The sequence below is a fragment of the Paramisgurnus dabryanus genome, chromosome 3 (assembly GCF_030506205.2).
Source record: "Paramisgurnus dabryanus chromosome 3, PD_genome_1.1, whole genome shotgun sequence".
NCBI classification, from domain to species: Eukaryota; Metazoa; Chordata; class Actinopteri; order Cypriniformes; family Cobitidae; genus Paramisgurnus; species Paramisgurnus dabryanus.
The window spans coordinates 43,358,761-43,378,594 of NC_133339.1; the positions used below are offsets into that span (position 1 = coordinate 43,358,761).

The window sequence follows — 19,834 nt, forward strand, 5'->3', positions numbered from 1 at the left end:
TTAACCTGATGTTGAATTATGATGATGATGATGTTTGGTGAAGCTCCTCCCTCTTCATCCTCCTCAGTGTCTTATAGCTCCTCTCTCATCTCTCTCCTCACATCACACACTGACATCATGCTGATCATCTTCATCATCTTCATCATCACACCATCATGTAAGATACATCAGATGAACATTTAATATCATCAGAAACAGCTGTGAGTTATTGTGTATCATTAAATGTGTTTTTATTCATCAGGTGTGAGTGGAGTGACTGTAGTGACCCAACCATCAGAGCTCACAGTGAATAAAGGAAATAAAGCCACAATCAACTGTAATCTGGGATCTGTTGAAAATGATGCTCGATGGTATAAACAGATTTCAGGAGGAGTTCCTCAGTATGTGTTAAGACATTATCATGGCTGGAGCTCACCTAGTTATGGATCTGGTTTCTCTGCTCCTAAATTCACATCAACATCTTCATCTAAATCAGATTATAGTTTGATCATCAATAATGTAGATGTGAGAGATTCAGCTGTGTATTATTGTCACACATGGGACGACTCTGCTAAGGAGAACGTATCACAGTGATTCACATCATGACAAAAACCTCCTCACTGTTCACAGTCACTTCTGCTTTCATATACCGTATTTTCCGCACTATAAGGCGCACCTTCATTTAATGACCTATTTTAGAACTGTTTTCATATATAGGGCGCACCGGATTATAAGGCGCATAGAATAGAAGATACTGCAGTCAAAGTTTGACTGGGTTTGCGTTATGCATCTACTAGATGGAGCTGTGCTAAAGGTAATGTCAACAAAACAGTCAGATAAAGTCAAACTTTATTAAGCATTCTGACAACTCCTTCCACTCCCATGGTAACATTGTTTAAATGTTAATGTGCATATTAACAATATCTCACAGCCTTGCTCAAAACGTGGAGGGGAACTTTTCCCTAATTCAGTAAACACGCAGTAAAAGAAACAGTCTGTGAAAAAGCACAGTACCTGTGTTTACTGACTATGGTAGCCGTAATGCTGCAAGCGCTGCATTTTTTCATATATAAAAATGCAGGGCTTGATCCATATATAAGGCGCACCGGATTATAAGGCGCACTGTCGTTTTTTGAGAAAATTAAAGGGTTTTAAGTGCGCCTTATAGTGCGGAAAATACGGTAAACAGAATGAAGGACATGAACACATTTATGACAATCTGAGAGTAAATGATGTCTTGTTTCTTTATGAATGTTCACAGTAATTACAAACTCACCGTTCAGTGATCAGTCAGATTGATAGTAAAATAATTAAATTAATTCAAGAATAGTTTATACAGTCAACACACATTCAATGATAAACAAACACTGTATAAATTTCTGTTTGTGTATAAAGTTGTATGTTGTCATAATATTTAATCACTGAAAGAGCTGTTAATGAGTTTCAGTTTAGTGTCTCTGAGATGTCATCATTTGGATTTATTTTTACATTTGTTCAGTTATTCACAGGATTAAGATTTATTCATTAAAATACAACCTAAAAGAAATAAATTTGTAAAATGAAATGTAAGGTTTATTTAACACTGTAAACTAATTTTTACATATAAGAGCAGTGTAATAAGAGTGTTGCTGGAAGAGTTTAGGTTTAAAGTTTTAAATGATGGCCATAACTGTCTGCTAACAGAGATCATGGGCCCTATTTTAACGATCTAAGGCTTAAGCGCATTGTCTAAAGCACACAGCGCAACGTCTAAATGGGCGTGTCCGAATACACTTTTGCTAATTTAATGACGGGAAAAATGGTTTGTGTGCCAAGCGCATGGTCGAAAAGGGTTGGTACAATTTTTTATTTGAAATGGGAGTATTTCGCGCGTAACGTGCAATAAACCAATGAAAGTCTCAGCTCTCATACCCTTTAAAAGCCTGTTGCGCTGGCGCTATGTCTAATCCCTATTTAGATGACCGCCTTTGTAAACTGAAAATAATTGTGTTGTTTATCACTTGTATTGAAATTGTTATTTTTTGGATTAAAACCTTTAAAATCTGTTTTCTTTTAGTCATGGAAGTAAAAAAGCAGGCTTTTAATAGCTTTAAATGTATGGCTATCCAATATCATCAAAAAATAATTTACAAGTATGTAAGAAAAGGTTTGTACTCTAAAAATACTTTATTTGTAACAAACAGGAGATAAAGAATTTACAAACGGCTCTCTGCAAGGTTCAGCACTTGGACAGCGTCAGTTTTTTTAAGCATTACTTAAAAATGTTTCTCATTTCACTATATCCACAGTTATCATATACAATAAATCCGTGAGGTAGCATTTAAAAAAAAAACATTTAAAAACAGATGCATTTGTTTAAAGCAAAGCATTTATTTACTTACCAGGCTACAGGTGAAGCAGCTCTTTGTGCCTTCTAACGTCTCATAATTAGTCCTCATTTATGTCTAAGAGACTCAATAATAATCTTTTACATTCAATCCTTTAATCTTTCATATTTAAAATAGTTTTTGTGCTGCTGCGCATTCATGTATGTATTAAGCAAACCCGCGTTGTCCTCCCGTTTAGGCGCATATTACTAATGCGCTCTTTAAATAATAAAAAAAATATTGCGCTATTGACTTTAGACTTTAGACCAGGTTTTGGTAGGTTAATGGCATAGTGTATTTTAGTTGCCTCAAAATAGCAATGCGCCAACAATGCGCCTGAACACACCTCGTTTTCAGACCAGAACGCCCATTGGCGCAAAAGGGGGCGCAAATGCATTTGCTATTTAAACAACGTGGTGCTAAACGTGAAAATTATAATTGCGCAGGGTGGAAACTAGCAAAAGACACTTGTGTCGCGCATTGCGCTGCACTGCGCCGGGTGTAAGACACTAGCGTAGCCAGGATTTACAATTTGGGTGGGCCCAGAGAAAATCAGGTGGGCCTTAAATGAAAATGCATCTGTTATCAAAATATACAAACACACAATTTCACCAGCTTCAATATATCACCTTTTTTTAAGAACAAAAGCCTGTATGGGCCCTATTTTAACAATCTAAGCGCAATGTGCCATAAACCAATAAGAGTCTCATCCCCTTTAAAAGCCAGTTGCACTGGCGCCATCCCGATTACATATTTTGGCAGAATTTGTAAACTAAAAAACTAAGCGGAGGAAGAAGACCAACAGTTTAAGATTCATATTAAAAAAGTGTGTTGTTTTTATTTGTAATGAATTCATTGTTTTTTGGGATTAAAACCTTTAAAAGTCGTTTTCTTTCAGTCATGGAAGTAAAAATAGCAGGTTTTTAATTGCTGTAAATGTATTGATAGCCCAGATGATCAGTGTTATCTCAAAGAATATTTTACAAATATGCAAGAAAAGCTTTGTACTTTAAAACTACTTCAGAAATCTTGTTTTTTGGTTATGCATTCCAATTAATATCAATTCAACTGCAGTTGGTTTGTTTTGATTTAAAACTTCATAACTTAAAAAATACAGCTAAGTACACAGTAAAACTCCCAGTGTTAAATTAACACTGCTGGGAGCATATATGGTCCCACTCTACAGAGTGTTAAATTTACACTGAATCAGTGTTAAAATTAATGAGATAATGAAGTGATGATTAAGACATTAATGGTGAACACCTGCTGGTCATTCTGTGTCAAATTAACTTCATTTTAGAATTGTTCATGTCTCTAAGTTTTTATTTTATTTTTCTGGAGAAAGTAATACTAAAATAATGAAAAAGGTCAAAATATTAAATGCAATAGATATATAAAAACTGCAGTGTGTATATATGAGTCTATCTTACAGAGTTTTAAAAAGTTACACTGAAGCAGAGTAAAAAGCTGCAATCTTTAACTTTTGCCTCTCTATCATCATCTCTGTTTGAAACCCAAACTTACAACTTTGTTGTAGAGCTATTTTGTAGACGATGATAAGTTTAACTTCTAAACAACTGTTGTCAGAAAAAATAAAAGTGCTCAACTATTCCAGCATCCACACATGTGATTTAGTAGACAAATCTTCTTTCTGATACGATGTAATCACAAGTCAAATGGATATTTATCACAAAAATTATCACAATAAATCTCCAGTTTGATTCATTTGAAGTCACCATTATTGTGATTAGTGTTTCCTTTAGTTAGGTGTTTGTCCCTTGACCTTCACTAAACTAGTTCTCCAATATTAGCAATTGCAACAGTGTTTCAATAAAAGCACTTGTTTGTTGCTTGATGTAGAAAAAATCTTATCAACCCACCTAAAATTGCTTGTTTTAAAAATATTAATATATGATATGATATGAAAAAGGTAAAGAAAAAAGCATAAAAAATGTTTCTCTATGCAAATGACACAGTTTTGGATAAGGGTGCTTTGATTCTATAGTTTTTTTTTTTTTTTTTTTTGTTTTTAGAGAGACTTCATGACTTCGGATACAAATCTCAACAATGGTGACAGTAAATGGTAAGAAAGTTGCACAACTGTGTCATGTTGCAATGCATGATGGGAGTTATGAAAGAGTTTTCTACAATCCTGGTACCCAGCATGCATTGCGGCATGAAGCTTTGTTGTTGATTGTCACCATGGTTGAGTTTTATAGGGTGATTGTTGATGTCATGAAGCTTTGTTGTTGATTGTCACCATGATTGTGTTTTATAGGGTGATTGTTGATGTCTCAGGGTGTCCGACTGAAACCACAGATTAGATTTGTGTAAAAAAATTAACTTTTAAGGGTATGGATTTATAGCATAGGAACATCACAGGTTTGACTGAACATAAAAAAATGTAACTTACATTTAGTGTTTTTTTTAGTTTGAGATCAGTGAATCACAATATTTAATAACTACTGTAGCACACCAACAGTTTATAACTTCATCTGTGTCACCTCCATCTGCTCCAACAGATGTGTTTAATAAACACAATGAACAAAAGAAGGCCAACTCTAATCTTCAAGACTCAAGTGCCCAACTAATGGAAACACTAATCGGGACAATGGTGACTCACTTTATTAACCAGAAATACAGCTGTTGTATAGAGATTAAACTTATCATCCATGTAACTCTACAAGCAAGTTGTAACTTTAAGTTTCAAACACAGATGATGATAGAGAGGCAAAAGTTAAAGATGGCAGCTTTTTACTCTGCTTCAGTGTAACTTTTTAAAACTCTGTAAGATAGAATCATATATACACACTGCAGTTTTTATATATCTATTGCATTTAATATGTTGACCTTTTTCATTATTTTAGTATTACTTTCTCCAGAAAAATAAAATAAAAACTTAGAGACAGGAACAATTCTAAAATTAAGTTGATTTGACATGAAATGACCAGCAGGTGTTCACCATTAATGTCTTAATCATCACTTCATTATCTCATTAACTTTAACACTGATTCAGTGTAAATTTAACACCCTGTAGAGTGGGACCATATATGCTCCCAGCAGTGTTAATTTAACACTGGGAGTTTTACTGTGTAGCACTATAAAACAAAATAATAACCTGATAACATAATAATAATTTGACAAATTTTTTTAAAAACAAAGTTATCTCGTTTTGCAGCGAAATTCTTCATTTAAACCTTTAAAAGTCGTTTTCTTTCAGTCATGGAAGTAAAAATAGCAGGCTTTTAATTGTTGTAAATGTATGGATAGCCTACATGATTAGTGTAATCTCAAAGAATAATTTACAAATATGCAAGAAAAGGTTTGTACTTTAAAAATAGTTTATTTGTAACAAACAGGGGATAAATATTAAAACGTGCCGTAGAACAGCGCCGGTTGTTTTGAATTTTAAGCATAACATAAAAACAGTTCTCATCTCATGATACCCACAGGTACAAAGTAATCATATAATAATATTTGCATTTGTTTAAAGCAAAACATTTAATTACTTATCAGGCTACAGGTGAAGCAGCTTTATACGCCTTCTAACGTCTCATAATCGGTCCTCATTCCCAGCTAGAAGAAAAAAGTTCTAAGAACGTTCCCTGAAAGTTCCCAAGGTTCCCAAAAACATTCTGCCAACGTTAAAAGTGTCCAGTTTTTTTAAGTTCTAAGAACGTTTCTGTGTTGTCTGAACATTAGAGGAATGTTACATTTGACCATTTTTAAACGTTAAGACAATGTCATGTTTTAATGTTCACACAATGTTTAAAACAACAACTGTTTATTATATTGACTTGTTTAATTGTTATGTAAATGATATAGAAACATTGCATTTTATTATTTTATAAAACATTATTTCTGAATGTTCAGTAAATATATTGCTGTAGAAAACACAATTCACTTATTAGGTATAGATGTTGATGTTTTGTTTCATTTAAAGTCACCATTATTGTGATTTGTGTTTGTTTTAGTTGGACTCTTGAACCTTGAATTTTTGCTTGTTAGTTTTTTCCTGGTTGTGTTAACTTTTTGTTTATACACCACATTTGTTATGAAAAGTTAATAGTGTAACTCTGTGGTAGTTGGTACATAATGGTAAAGATCATCACCTAATTAATTTACTAATCAAAAGTTTATTTTCTGTCAATAATGTAAATGAGATCCAGCAGAGTATGAATCTCAACCATGGTGACAAATAAATGAAAAACGTAATGCTGCAATGCATGCTGGGTATTAACAAATTACAAATCTCATTCAGGATTCCCAACATGCACTGCAGCATGGATAAATTAGGATTTTTTAAACAATTTTATTTGTCACCATGATTGAGATTCATACAATTTGGTTCAATCATTTGTAAAATTTTATTAATTATGTTTCAATTATGGAACAATTTATATTATATTTATTTGAAAGAATTAAAGTGTATCTGTCCGGACGTGCAGTACATAGATGATGATGTGTTTTTAGTTTTAGGCAGTTTTTATGTAAGCAATAAGATGCAGTATGTGAAAGTGATGGTGCTGATATCTGTTGACAGTTTCAGCATTCAGTAAACTGTTCATTGCCTTTTTTGCAGCAGAAGTGTAAAACATTTTGTACCCAACCTCAGACTGTACTTTGTTTATATTGCTTGTTAGGATCCAGTAAGCAGGTTTGTCTGTGCAATTCTTCACTTCCCTGCAACAGACAGTCACTTTGATTTTAAACAGCATGTCATTTTTCTAATGTACATAAACAATAACAAAATTAAAACATTTTTAAAAAGAATGTGATGTGCTTTAATAATTTGATGGACAAACACATTTGCAAGCATTACTGTGTTGTTCCTGTTTGTTGGCTTGTGGATCAAAAGATCTTTCATCCAGCCACTGTAAAACTGTTCTTGAGCTTACAGGGATTTAACATTTTGAAATTCCCGCAAAGTGTAAGCACTTACTCCAAATACCAAATAATTGATGAAGTCTGGGGACTGTATGTGTCAGAATCCTGCAAGATCCTTGTTTATATTTAGATCTAGTCAGCATGGCAGGGTTCTAACCATACAATGTTTCATGTGGGAGATGCGTGGTTTTTGTATTGATTTATTATGACCACGCATTTCCCGGGTCTCATCACTTTTTCCCCGATCCCTTACTTGTAATTATTTCCAGGTGTATGTCATTTACTTTCTCCCTATTTAAGAGTCCTTGTGTGTGGTGTTCAGTACGGGTTCGTCTGTTGTTCAAGCCAGTCGTTGTCTCCAGCTCCAGCTCCAGCTCCAGCTCCAGCTCCAGCTCCAGCTCCAGCTCCAGCTCCAGCTCCAGCTCCAGCTCCAGCTCCAGCTCCAGCTCCAGCTCCAGCTCCAGCTCCAGCTCCAGCTCCAGCTCCAGCTCCAGCTAATATCACCCTGTAGCCCAAGACAGCTTGCCCACTGAAGCTAAGCAGGGCTGAGCCTGTTCAGTACTTGGATGGGAGACCACCTGGGAAAACCAGGTTGCTGCTCTTAGTGGTGTTAGTGAGACCAGCAGGGGGTGCTCACCCTGTGGTCTGTGTGGGTCCTAACACCCCAGTATAGTAATGGGGACACTATACTGTCAAAAAAAGCACTGTCCTTTGGATGAGACGTTAAACCGAGGTCCTGACTCTCTGTGGTCATTAAAAATCCCAGGATGTCCTTTGAAAAGAGTAGGGGTGTGCCCTGGCATCCTGGCCAAACTTGCCCATTGGCCTACTAATCATCCCTCATACTAATTGGCGATATCACTCAGTCTCCTCTCCACTAATAAGCTGGTGTGTGGTGGGCGTTCTGGCGCAATATGGCTGCTGTCGCATCATCCAGGTGTATGCTGCACATTAGTGATGGTCATTTTCGAAGCACTGCTTCATGAGGCTTCGAAACATTTACAAATCTTTTGTTTCGAATCAGTGGTTCGGAGCGTGTTTCAAACTGGCCAAAGTCACGTGATTTTAGCAAACGAGGCTTCATTACGTCATAACTGTTTCGAAACGTTTCGAAAATCCGATGGTTCACCACTAGGGGGAGTTGATCACATGACCAGTGTCTAATATGTTTCGGTGAACTCGGGTCAGTTTTATTATAAAAGTTCATAAAACATTTATCCTTCTGACTAATAACACTGCCATTTTGTCTATTTATTGTTTATAGACAGATTTAATGACAAAAATGTGCATAATTAAAAGGGTAGTTAGTTTTAATGATTTGTTTGCCCTAAATAAAACTAAAAACACATAATACACTTTTAACTATGTCTTAATTAAGTTAAATATTTTTTTAAACATATTTTAATAAAAATCTTGCTATTATTTTGTAAAAAAAGTGTAAAATGTTTGGACATATCTGCTTTACACTATTTTGACCAGCAGGGGTCGCCAGCATGTGTGGTGTTTCGAACTGCTTCGAAAAACTGAACCAATTTTTGAAGCAATTGGTTCAATTGATTCGAAGCTTCGTTTCTCCCATCACTACTGCACATTGGTGGTGGTTTAGGAGATTCCCCCGTTCATATGTAAAGCGCTTTGAGTACTGAGAAAAGCGCTATATAAATGTAAGGAATTATTATTAATTATAAGTTAAGTGTAGTGTGTTTTGGTTAATGTTTAGTGTTTTGGTTTATATGTTATGTTTAGTGTATTTCTAGTTTTAGTGTTTTGATCTGTTTGTTTGCCCCCTTGTGGGTTTTTGTTTTCTGTTTTTGTATTTAATAAATTATTATTATTTTGTATCCGTGTCTACGTTTGGGTTCATCCTCCAGTCTAAATCCTGACAGTACGAACCCGTCATAACTGAACCCAGCGGACCAGTATGGATACTACCCAGTCCACCCAGCGAGCCACCCAGGCCCATTTATTGTTCGGTCTCCGCCAGAAGGGGGCCGACATCAAGACGTTCGCGTTTCAATTCCTTGAAGCAGCGGGGGGTTCCGGTTTTAACGAGGCAGAACTTAAGACTGTGTTCAATGGTTGCCTCGACGAACCCCTCAACCTCAGCGAGATGGGGTTGCTGAGACCCCTGGGCTTTCCAGACATGGTCAATTTTATGTTAAATCGACCTGAGCCCAGGGTATCAGCCAAAGCCGCTGACCCAGCCCCTTTACCTTCTGTTCTGATCCCATCATGGGATCAATAAGGCTGGGGAGTTCCGTTGCCTCCTCTCCGACCCCAGGGTGCCCTCTCTTACCTGTCTCAACCAGAGCTTCTCATTCTGTCCCGCTTTGCCCCATCATGGAGGGTAGGCCTATGGGGGTTGTGGCCCTAAGTGACCCGAGACCCTCCTCTCCTACCCTAGAAAGCTCCACTCCACCTGTCTCCCTCCGTGGAAAACGTGAGAGGTGGGTTTCGTGGGAGTCGTCATCCAAGGGGTCCTCGTCTGAGTTTGCTGCTCCCACCACCATGCTCACCTCTCCTGCCACGGCTTCTGCGCCTCGTCCGAGGAGAAAGAAGAAGAGGAAGGGGCTGATGTCACAGCCTTCTCCATCTCTCACCGGGGAACCAGCGCAGCTCCAGCCGTTGGCTCAGCCGGCGCAGCCTCTGCCACAGCCAGTGCACCCAGAGCCGCCAGAGCAGCTGCCAGCGCACCCGCCAGCGCACCCAGAGCCGCCGCCAGAGCAGCACCCAGAGCTGCCAGAGCAGCCGCCAGAGCAGCCGCCAGAGCAGCCGCCAGAGCAGCCGCTAGCGCACCCAGAGCCGCTAGCGCACCCGCCAGCGCACCCAGAGCCGCCGCCAGAGCAGCACCCATAGCTGCCAGAGCAGCCGCCAGAGCAGCCGCCAGAGCAGCCGCCAGAGCAGCCGCTAGCGCACCCAGAGCCGCCAGAGCAGCCATCTGCGCAACCCACGCAGCCACAGCCGTCTGCGCAACCCACGCCGCCACAGCCGTCTGCGCAACCCACGCAGCCACAGTCGTCGGGACCCAGAACCCATATCCCACCCAATTCCATCCAGTCCGGATCACCACCTTTTTTGAACGTTTTTGTACCCCTTGTTATTTTGTTTTTGTTGGCTTGTGGATCATTTGTTATCTTTTCTTGTTTGCCTATGTTGTTATTTTTTATGTTGTCTTGGTCTTTGTCTGTTTGTCTGTCTCTCGTGTCTCATGTTTAGTGTCCCCCCCTGAAGGCGTCTAGTATCCGCTCCTGAAGGGGGGGCTACTGTCAGAATCCTGCCAGATCCTTGTTTGTATTTAGATCTAGTCAGCATGGCAGGGTTCTGACAGTACAATGTTTCATGTGGGATATGCCTGGTTTTTGTATTGATTTATTCTGACCACGCATTTCCCGGGTCTCGTCACTTTTTCCCCGATCCCTTATTTGTAATTATTTCCAGGTGTATGTCATTTACTTTCTCCCTATTTAAGAGTCCTTGTGTGTGTTATTCAGTATGGGTTCGTCTGTTGTTCAAGCCAGTCTTGTCTTCAGTTTGTTCCAGTTCCAGTTAAGTTAAGTGTAGTGTGTTTTGGTTAATGTTTATTGTTTTGGTTTATATGTTATGTTTAGTGTAGTTCTAGTTTTAGTGTTTTGATCTGTTTGTTTGCCCCCTCGTGGGTTTTTGTTTTCTGTTTTTGTATTTAATAAATTATTATTATTTTGTATCCGTGTCTGCGTTTGGGTTCATCCCCAGTCTAAATCCTGACAGTATGTAAGAGGAGGAAGTTTGTTGGGGTCTCTTTGCCTCCTTCAGACATTCTTGGGCTGGTAATTCGTCTGGCTTGATGCCGTTTATTGTCTTTATTTTATCTAAATATTATCCATTGGAAACAGTATGTTGTGATAAGCACCTCGCTTTTGCTTACTCCATATTTTCCTTAAAATACTGTATGTCCTTATTTAACACCGCTCTGGTCAATCCAAACAAACTCCTATATAAATCAAAATAGCTAATGGTCCTTCCAAAATGGCACCGGTGCCCCAGCATGCACCGTGGCGTGACGTCGCTTAAAACCCGCTATTGTCAAGATACGCAGAACAGGTAGAAGGATGCAGACGCAAGTTACCAACAACATATATTTATAATACAAATAACGAATATAACAACAGGTAGAGAGAACAGGGGGGTATTGCACAAAAGTAGAATTAAGAAAGCCAGGATAACAGAAAAGGCCCAGCTTGACCTAGTTTAATCAGCGCATCCTGGCTTAGTCTGTTGCACGATTGCTAAGCCAGGATGAGAATGTGCAGCTATGTCAAGCCAGGTGTACTAGCTAGGATAAGTGCACGTTCACGGCATTCTTAAACAGACCACAGGATCGATCACAGAATCACTGATGCAAAAATTTATAAAACTCATAAAAATTCATCATGAAACTGCAAGCACTTAACTACTATATGTGTATCTACAGTATTTGATGGAAAAAAAGTGTGTATTATCTTAAAAAAGCTATTTATTTTCTATAACAATTTATATTTGGTGGAAGTAAACAGAAATCATTGAATTATTATAAGATTTATGTACAGGATTTGACCATATGAAGAATTTTTTAAGGAAAATATTAGGAAAAGGCATGGTGACAAATAAAATGGTAAAAAAAACATTATTTATCCATGCTGCAGTGCATGCTGGGAGTCCTGACTGAGATTTGTAATTTGTTGATACCCAGCATGCATTGCAGCATGAAGTTTTTCATTTATTTGTCACCATGGTTGATATTCATACTCTGATTCTTGATGTTTGTGCGTCCCAAATATACAGCAGATATTTTTTGTCCAAAGTTTCTAAAACTCCTTAATGACAAACTGCTGTGAAAGTGCTGGATCTCATTTACATCATTGACAGAAAATAAACTTTTGATTAGTAAATTAATTAGGTGATGATCTTTACCATTATGTACCAACTACCACAGAATTACACTATTAACTTAACATGTTCATAACAAATGTGGTGCATTAACACAAAGTTAACACAACCAGGGAAAAAACAAGCAAGCAAAATGTCAAGAGTCAAAAGTCCAACTAAAACAAACACTAATCACATTGTGTTTTCTACAGCAATATATTTACTGAACATTCAGAAATAATGTTTTATAAAAAAAATAAAATGCAATGTTTCTCTATCATTTACATAATAGTCAAACAAGTCAGCATAATAAACAGTTGTTGTTTTAAACATTGTGTGAACATTAAAACATGACATTGTCATAACGTTTAAAAATGGTAAAATGTAACATTCCTCTAACGTTGAGAAAACACAAAAACGTTCTTAGAACGTCAAGAAAACTGGACACTTTTTCCGTTGGCAGAATGTTTTTGGGAACCTTGGGAACTTTCAGGGAACCTTCTTAGAACTTTTTTCTGTTAGCTGGGTTAATGCTACTAGTCTACATATGTACTTAATTGAAAGCGCCTTTCAACTTCATCAGTCATTTCTTATCTCAACAAGTGCATTAATAAATGTATTCATCAAACCCCTGGCAGCAGTCTTCATAATAACACTAAAATAACAGTATGTATACTTAGATAAATTACAGTATATCTAGTATTTTAATGCAGGACCATGAAGTGACTAAAACACATGAATATCTAGTAGGAATGACAGAGGAACTAGACAATTAATCTGAAATGGTATAGTCTGCTATACTATGCTGTGGATGTTTTATGAGTCTGTGCTGTTTAGCATAATTTTTTATGCAGTGGTCTGTTGGGGAATTGGAATGAAGGTGGCGGACAGAAATAAACTGGACAAATTAATAAGAGGGGCTGGCTCTGTACATGGTATGGAGCTGAACTCTGTTCATGTTGTGGCTGAGAGAAGAATACTGTCAAAACTTAATTCAATTCTGAACAATCCCTTTCACCCACTTAATAGGGTGCTGGCCGACCAGAGAAGTACATTTAGAGACTGATCACTGCTTAGTGTTCTACTGAGCATTTTAGAAGATCCTTTATACCTGTGGCCATTAGGCTGTATAACTCCTCTTTGTAAGTGCTGGGACAAATCACTATTGAAGTAAATTACCCTTTTTTATATGTTTATTAATTTTTTTACATTTCTTATCTATTAATTTTTTAAATCATTGATGGGCATATAATTATGTTTTATTTCTTTTTCTTTAATTTCTTTCTTTTCTATAATTGTAACATTAAAGCAATTTCCCCCTGGGATTAATACAATTCTTTGAATTGAATTAATCACTATTAATCTTAGCCTGGTTGTTAGCCTGCTCTGGAGCAGGCTAGCTGCAAAGAGAAAATCTCCATAGTAACTTCATCTAGATTAATTTAGCCTCCCTTCATGCAACCAAGTCAGGGCTAAATTCAGCCAGGATAACTGTAAATCCCTTATCTTGCTTTTGTGCAATACCCCTCTGATACGAAAACTCTAAGGACTCAATGACAATACTAACACATCAGGGGCCCGTTCTTCGTACGTCGCTTAATACATCCAAGATCAAATGAGACATCCGAGAAGTTTAGATCTGGCTAATTATAATCTCGCTTATTTGGTTCTTTGAACACCACTGCTGTTGATGATTATTATGGCAGGATTGAATTATCTGAGATCACTGCGCGTTCGTGCACTGCAAGAAAAGTCAATACATATCGATAGTAGAATCACTGATCAGCCACGCTGTGATTGGCCAGTTGTTACAATGGCCAAGAACACGCCCATTTTTAACCCCTACAGTCTGAGAGCTATTGATGGAAGGTTGTGAACTTTTTATGTGACTGAATTTAAAAACCCAGTTAAAGCTACTTTAGTACATAATCACCATAAATAATGTACAATTTTCTGTAAAAAAATTATCTTGATATCTTTACTATGCTTGTCAAAGATTGAAATTAATGATTGTAATTAAAATTTGATGCTCCTAAAGTACTTTAAGTCTCTTTTAAAAACAGTTAAATGCTATTTTGTCTGTTTGTAACAGCAACTTAAAAAGCAGAATAAAAAAACACAGGTGGTGGCCCTCCATCTTCATCTGATGTGCTGGCAGGAGTGATGTCTCTAAACTGGCTGATTGTACAGATCATCTCTGGAGCAGTTGCTCTTTCTTAAACCGACAGCCAATGCAACAATTTAATTCCTGATAAATAAAATTTTAATTGTAGTGTATTATAAGATAATATAAGATTATTTTCCTCTCTTTTGTGCAGTTGTAGATAATACACCAACACTTTTAGCAGTTTCTAAGAATGTGGTAAATAAAGTATGATGTGCAGTAAGGGAATGGTAATGTTATTCTACATCAAAAGATTATAAAATGCAACCGTTTCTGATAGCATTGCACATGACAGTAAAGAAATCCTCTCAGATGGTAGTCCTTCAGAGAAATATGCAAGTGGTTAAATAAGTTTACTTCAATTGCATTATTCTTAACTGATTTCTGACTATATTAGCAGAATCCCACGTTAACTGAAAGTCCTGCATCTGCTGAGTCTGCACAGAAAAGTGTAGTTATTTTGCTCATTTTTGTCACAGAACAGGGACAGGGTAGCATATTTGTAGACAACGATTTAAAAATAAAACAGATAGAAATTACTAAACGAAAACCCTTTTTATGCATGACATTGAAAGCTACTTGACAATCTAAAGACAAAACTAAAATAGGAGATTACTTTATTCAAATGAAAATTTTTTCACACTGAGTAATATTCTTTATTGTACATAACATCTATTAGTGCTGGGTATGATTAATTGCTGTTTTTATTAAGGAAAATTCAAACAAATTTAAAATGAATGTGATCAGCGTGTTTGTCTTCTCATTCGTTTAAGAATAATAATCAAACACCTGTTACACAAAAACAAGTCGCACAAGTACAGAAAAAATATATTTGTTATATTATATATTTTTTAAATAACATCGCTAAAAGATTTAATTAATATATTCTTTTTTTATTACGTGTTAAATTTGAAAAGCTCTTTATATTAATCATGCATCTTACGCAGATTGCGCTCGTATAATGAAGAATACGCGACTGCGTCAGACTTTCCGTATCACATCCGCTTAAAAAGGTACAAACTAATCTTGTTTACATGAAATAAGCCTGCTCCCGAGCAGGTTTGAGCTTACGGACCTGTTGCTATGACAGCAAGTTTAAAATGAGCTTCGAAGAACCAAATAATCCAAGATCATGCCAAATCGTCAACAATCAAATCCAGCTAACTGAGTTAGCGACGTACGAAGAACGGGCCCCTGATCAGACAACAGACAGGCATATACACAGGTGTTGATGATGATAATAATTAACGAAATGTCCAGGTGACAATAATCAAAGTAACAAAACACACACAAAAACAGATGACAGTGATTAACCATGACAGCTATATTTTCAGTGGTGTATAATGCATACTAAGAAGCTGTTTTATCTTATACACTGCTGGTCCTCTTACATGGAAGTCGCCATTTTGCACCCCCATGTTTCTACTGCAGCCCCTAAACTGAGCTTTACATTGAGTTTCATCACTACATTATCTCAGACGATGACATGTTTGTTTGATTTGATTTTCATAATATTTATTTGAAGATTGATGTTTGCAGGCAGACTGATGAAACTCTTTTGCTCTCTAGCAGGAAGTGAAGCTGATTGGCTGAATTTAAATGAACTTCCTTCTTTCAGAGTTTCTCTTCCTCAAAATCTCTATATGAGAATGAAATTGTCTTCATGTCTTCACTAAACTCAAACAGCTTCACAAACACAGACAAGATGCTGATAATATTCATCAATCTCTTCACTCTTCTCTCATGTAAGTTACACATTTCACTCTTAACATATTGATGTCATGGACATGAAATGAAGGTTTTTTTCATTTGTTATTTCAGGTGTCAGTTCAGCTAAAGTTGTCACACAAAAACCCTCAGTACTGACAGAAGAAAAAGGAAAGTCTGTGACTATGGACTGTAATATAGGAACATATCAGGGCCATTATGTTTCTTGGCATAAACAGCTTCCAAATGCAGCTCCTCAGTATGTGTTGCGTTCCCATCCAAGTACTGGCTCTGCTGATGAGTATGGTGCCAGTTTTTCATCCAGCCATTTCACATCTAAAAAAATGTCAGATCTTGACTATCAGCTGATCATCAATAATGTAGATGTGAGAGATTCAGCTGTGTATTACTGTGCAACATGGGACAGCTCTGCTAATGAGGGCGTATCACAGTGATTCACATCATGACAAAAACCTCCTCACTGATCACAGTCACTTCTGAGAGCTGACTGACATATTATAACTGATCAAAACACATGAATAAAATATTGTTTAAAAAGTATCAGTATAATTTAATATGTTTTATTATATATAAATATAATTTGTTTTACTTTTATTAAATATTGCAGATGATTATTTAACAACAGGCTATTATTGGAAATATGTGAAGGTTGACTGGAAAAATAATGAAACTCAAATCATAATATAAAAAGTCAAATCATGACTTCAAATCCAAATCACTGTTTCTTTACAAAGTTACTTTTCATTTACTGTATAATAAACTCACTGAAGTGCTGATGTGACTCTGGATTATAAATACTGTAAATAATGTCAACAGTTTGTGTTGAGTTTCAATGATTATAAAACAAGTGTTTAAATCACAAGTATGTTAAAATAATATTAAATAACTAAAGGAGACAGAGATGAGTTGAAGTTGAGTGACTGTTTCACTTCTGTTTGTATCACATCAGAGACTGAGGAGGTTTTTGTACGACTGAAGATCTGAAATCTATCACTGTGGTATTCGGACAAGGAACAAAACTCATTGTGACCGGTAAGTCATCTTTCTACTCACATACTAAGCTGTGTTTATATGTATTTTATAAAGACATTTTCATAAAATAAAAAAAATTATGTATTTATTATTTATGTATTTTGGTGTAATACATTTTAGGAGAAACATTTTACTGCTTATTCAACACTTAGAAAGGTTTCATGTGCATACCTGGATTTATGCTTTTTGTACATCCAGTATTTATGTATTTTTGTAACTTTTTTAACAGCACACAAATTTATCTGCTCTACATTTTAGAATACTGTAAAAATTGGCAGCATTTTTGTCAAATCAATACATATTTTATGTTACATTAACTTAAAGTTCAACTTGAATTCATAAATTATGTCAACATTTTAAGCCAGAACTTAAAAAAGTTAGTTGAATTGACTAAGTTGTTTTACGTGCTGCATTTTTTTCAGTGCAGGGATGGTAGTTAATGTTTTGTTCAATTTAATCACCTGTTAAACACTATGGTTAATAAAATGATGATTGATTTAATTTACAGTTGTTCCAGTTCTCTAGAAATAAATCTTTAGAAAACCAATTAACCTGTTTAAATAAGTCAAGTATAAATTTGGATTGAGATGGATTTACTTAAATTGACGTTTTTTAATTAACTACATTTTGAAGCTTTCAAACGGAGTTATTAAATATTGTTTACAGAATATATCAGTAAATTAATCAATGAAACTTAATCTTTAATCTTGAGAGACTTTGATGATGTGAAATGTTTAAAAGTTTCAACACTTCTTATTCTGTGATAAAGTGCATTTATTTCTTCATCTTTCTTCATGATTTGTGTTGTGTAGATTCAGGTGTTTCTCCTCCTGTTGTGAAGATTTTCCCTCCATCCAGTGAAGATGTGAGCTCCAGTAAAGTGACTCTGGTGTGTTTGATCAATGACATGTCTGTGGGATTTGTTGATGTGAGTTGGTTTGTGAATGGAAACTCAGTTACTGATGGCGTCTTCACCGGATCTGCCGAACAGCAGCCGAATGAGAAATTCAAGTTGAGCAGTTATTTAACCATTGAGAGATCAGAGTGGGAGAAAGACAAAGATCTCACATGTAAAGTGACTGCTGCTGGAAAGATCACAAACACAAAGATCAAGAAATCTGAATGCAATTAATAAATGCAAAGATTATTGTGTGTTTGTTTTCATAAAAGCATTTATTAATATTTCCTGCAATAAATAATGATTATAGAAACAATTTAATGTTTAAGTATGAGATTTAATTTCAGCTTTCGATTTTATTGTAATTTTTATTTCGATTCTTAATAAATTTGAATAAACTTCATGATAATCAAACAAACTGTTATTTTAATCTTATTGATTTTGGGGGAAACTGATAAAATTGTGAAATATTAATGACTTAAGCCTAAAAGAAAGAATTAACCATTTCAGTGTGAATATACAGAAATCTCTGTCATTAATATATTGCTTATCTGTTTCTTGCATTTTTAAATGAATGAATAAGAGAAGAGTAAACTGTAGTTAACAGAACTGAATTTCAAATGAAGTCTCATGATCAGAAAATAAACTATAAAGAGTTCATAAAAGATTTTTAATTTATTGAATTATTCAAAAGAAGTTTAGTTACAATGAAAACATCATGAAAAAGTTTTGGGTGTAAATATCTTGAATATTATTGAGAATAAAGATGAATAAAGTCATTAAAGTTCATCAGGCAGTGTTGAAGTTTCTCTTCTTGTAGATTCAGTGAAGTGTGGAGATTTTTGAAGAAGTTTTGCTCTGACACACAGGAAACACCTGCTGTTATAACACTCATTTATTTTAACTACATGTAAATACTTTATATCATCTATTATCTTTATTATCACTTGATGTTTATCCAACCAGTAAAGATCATTCAGATAAACTTTATTGTTGTTTATGATGTTGTCTTTCCATCATATTCTACATGAAAATACAGAATAATACAATCTAAAGATTTTTATGATCTTAATAAAAGTTTAGATTGATTAATTCATAGCCTATAGTGGATGCAGCTGTATTTTGCATTTATATATTCTGATCATAAATCTGTTATTTTGGTGTTTGTAATTAACAATCATTGTACATAATGAAATAAATGAAATATAACCTGACTTTAATCTATAGTAAACTCAAATGACACACAAGATGTTATGTTAAGATCTCAAGAGACAGTTATGATCCTCACACACTTCAGTCTGTTAGATTCATCTGCTCAGTACACATTTATACACTTAGATGTAAACTATGAAGTTTCTCACTCAAGATGAAAACAAACCGACTCAAACCCACCCAGCTAAAGCTTCACATGACAAACATCTAAACAACATTAAGATTTACAGACCTCTAGCCAACAAGGAGTGAAGGGGTGGGCAGCAGGGTGGGACAGGACAGTGTCATCCCTAATACTCACAGTAACAGGGTGAGTGAGTTCAAGGGTGAGGAGATGGGTGACAGCTCCACAGTAAAGTCTATAATCCAGCGCTGCTCAGCTTGTGTGTGGACAGACCAGCAGATATTTGCTCAATGATTGAAGGTTTCTGGTTCTGGGACAGATATTGTGGCTGATTCAGGCTGTGGGACAGACACTGTGGGATGCTTCTGGTCTCTGTTTATTTAATCGTCTGGTTAACTTTAGTGTCCACAAGACTATACGAAACACTGATTTGTGGCAAATGACTTACCGGTGTCCCATTGAAGGGGAGATTGTGAGACGGAGATGGGCCTGTTTAAACCGATAGATAACATCACCAAACAGGCACTCACCTGGAATTCTCAAGGAAAAGAAAACGAGGA

General features: G+C 36.0%; 1 protein-coding gene across 1 annotated transcript; it reads left to right on the forward strand.

Annotated features, from left to right (window-relative positions):
• On the forward strand, positions 1–18,727 carry LOC135744880 (immunoglobulin lambda-1 light chain-like). Its single transcript, XM_073814072.1, has 4 exons — positions 1–157; positions 242–561; positions 17,007–17,040; positions 17,853–18,727. Exons 1-4 carry the CDS (start codon positions 19–21, stop codon positions 18,170–18,172), a joined length of 813 nt encoding a protein of 270 aa, XP_073670173.1. The 5' UTR covers positions 1–18; the 3' UTR covers positions 18,173–18,727.
• Positions 18,728–19,834: the final 1,107 nt, after the last annotated feature.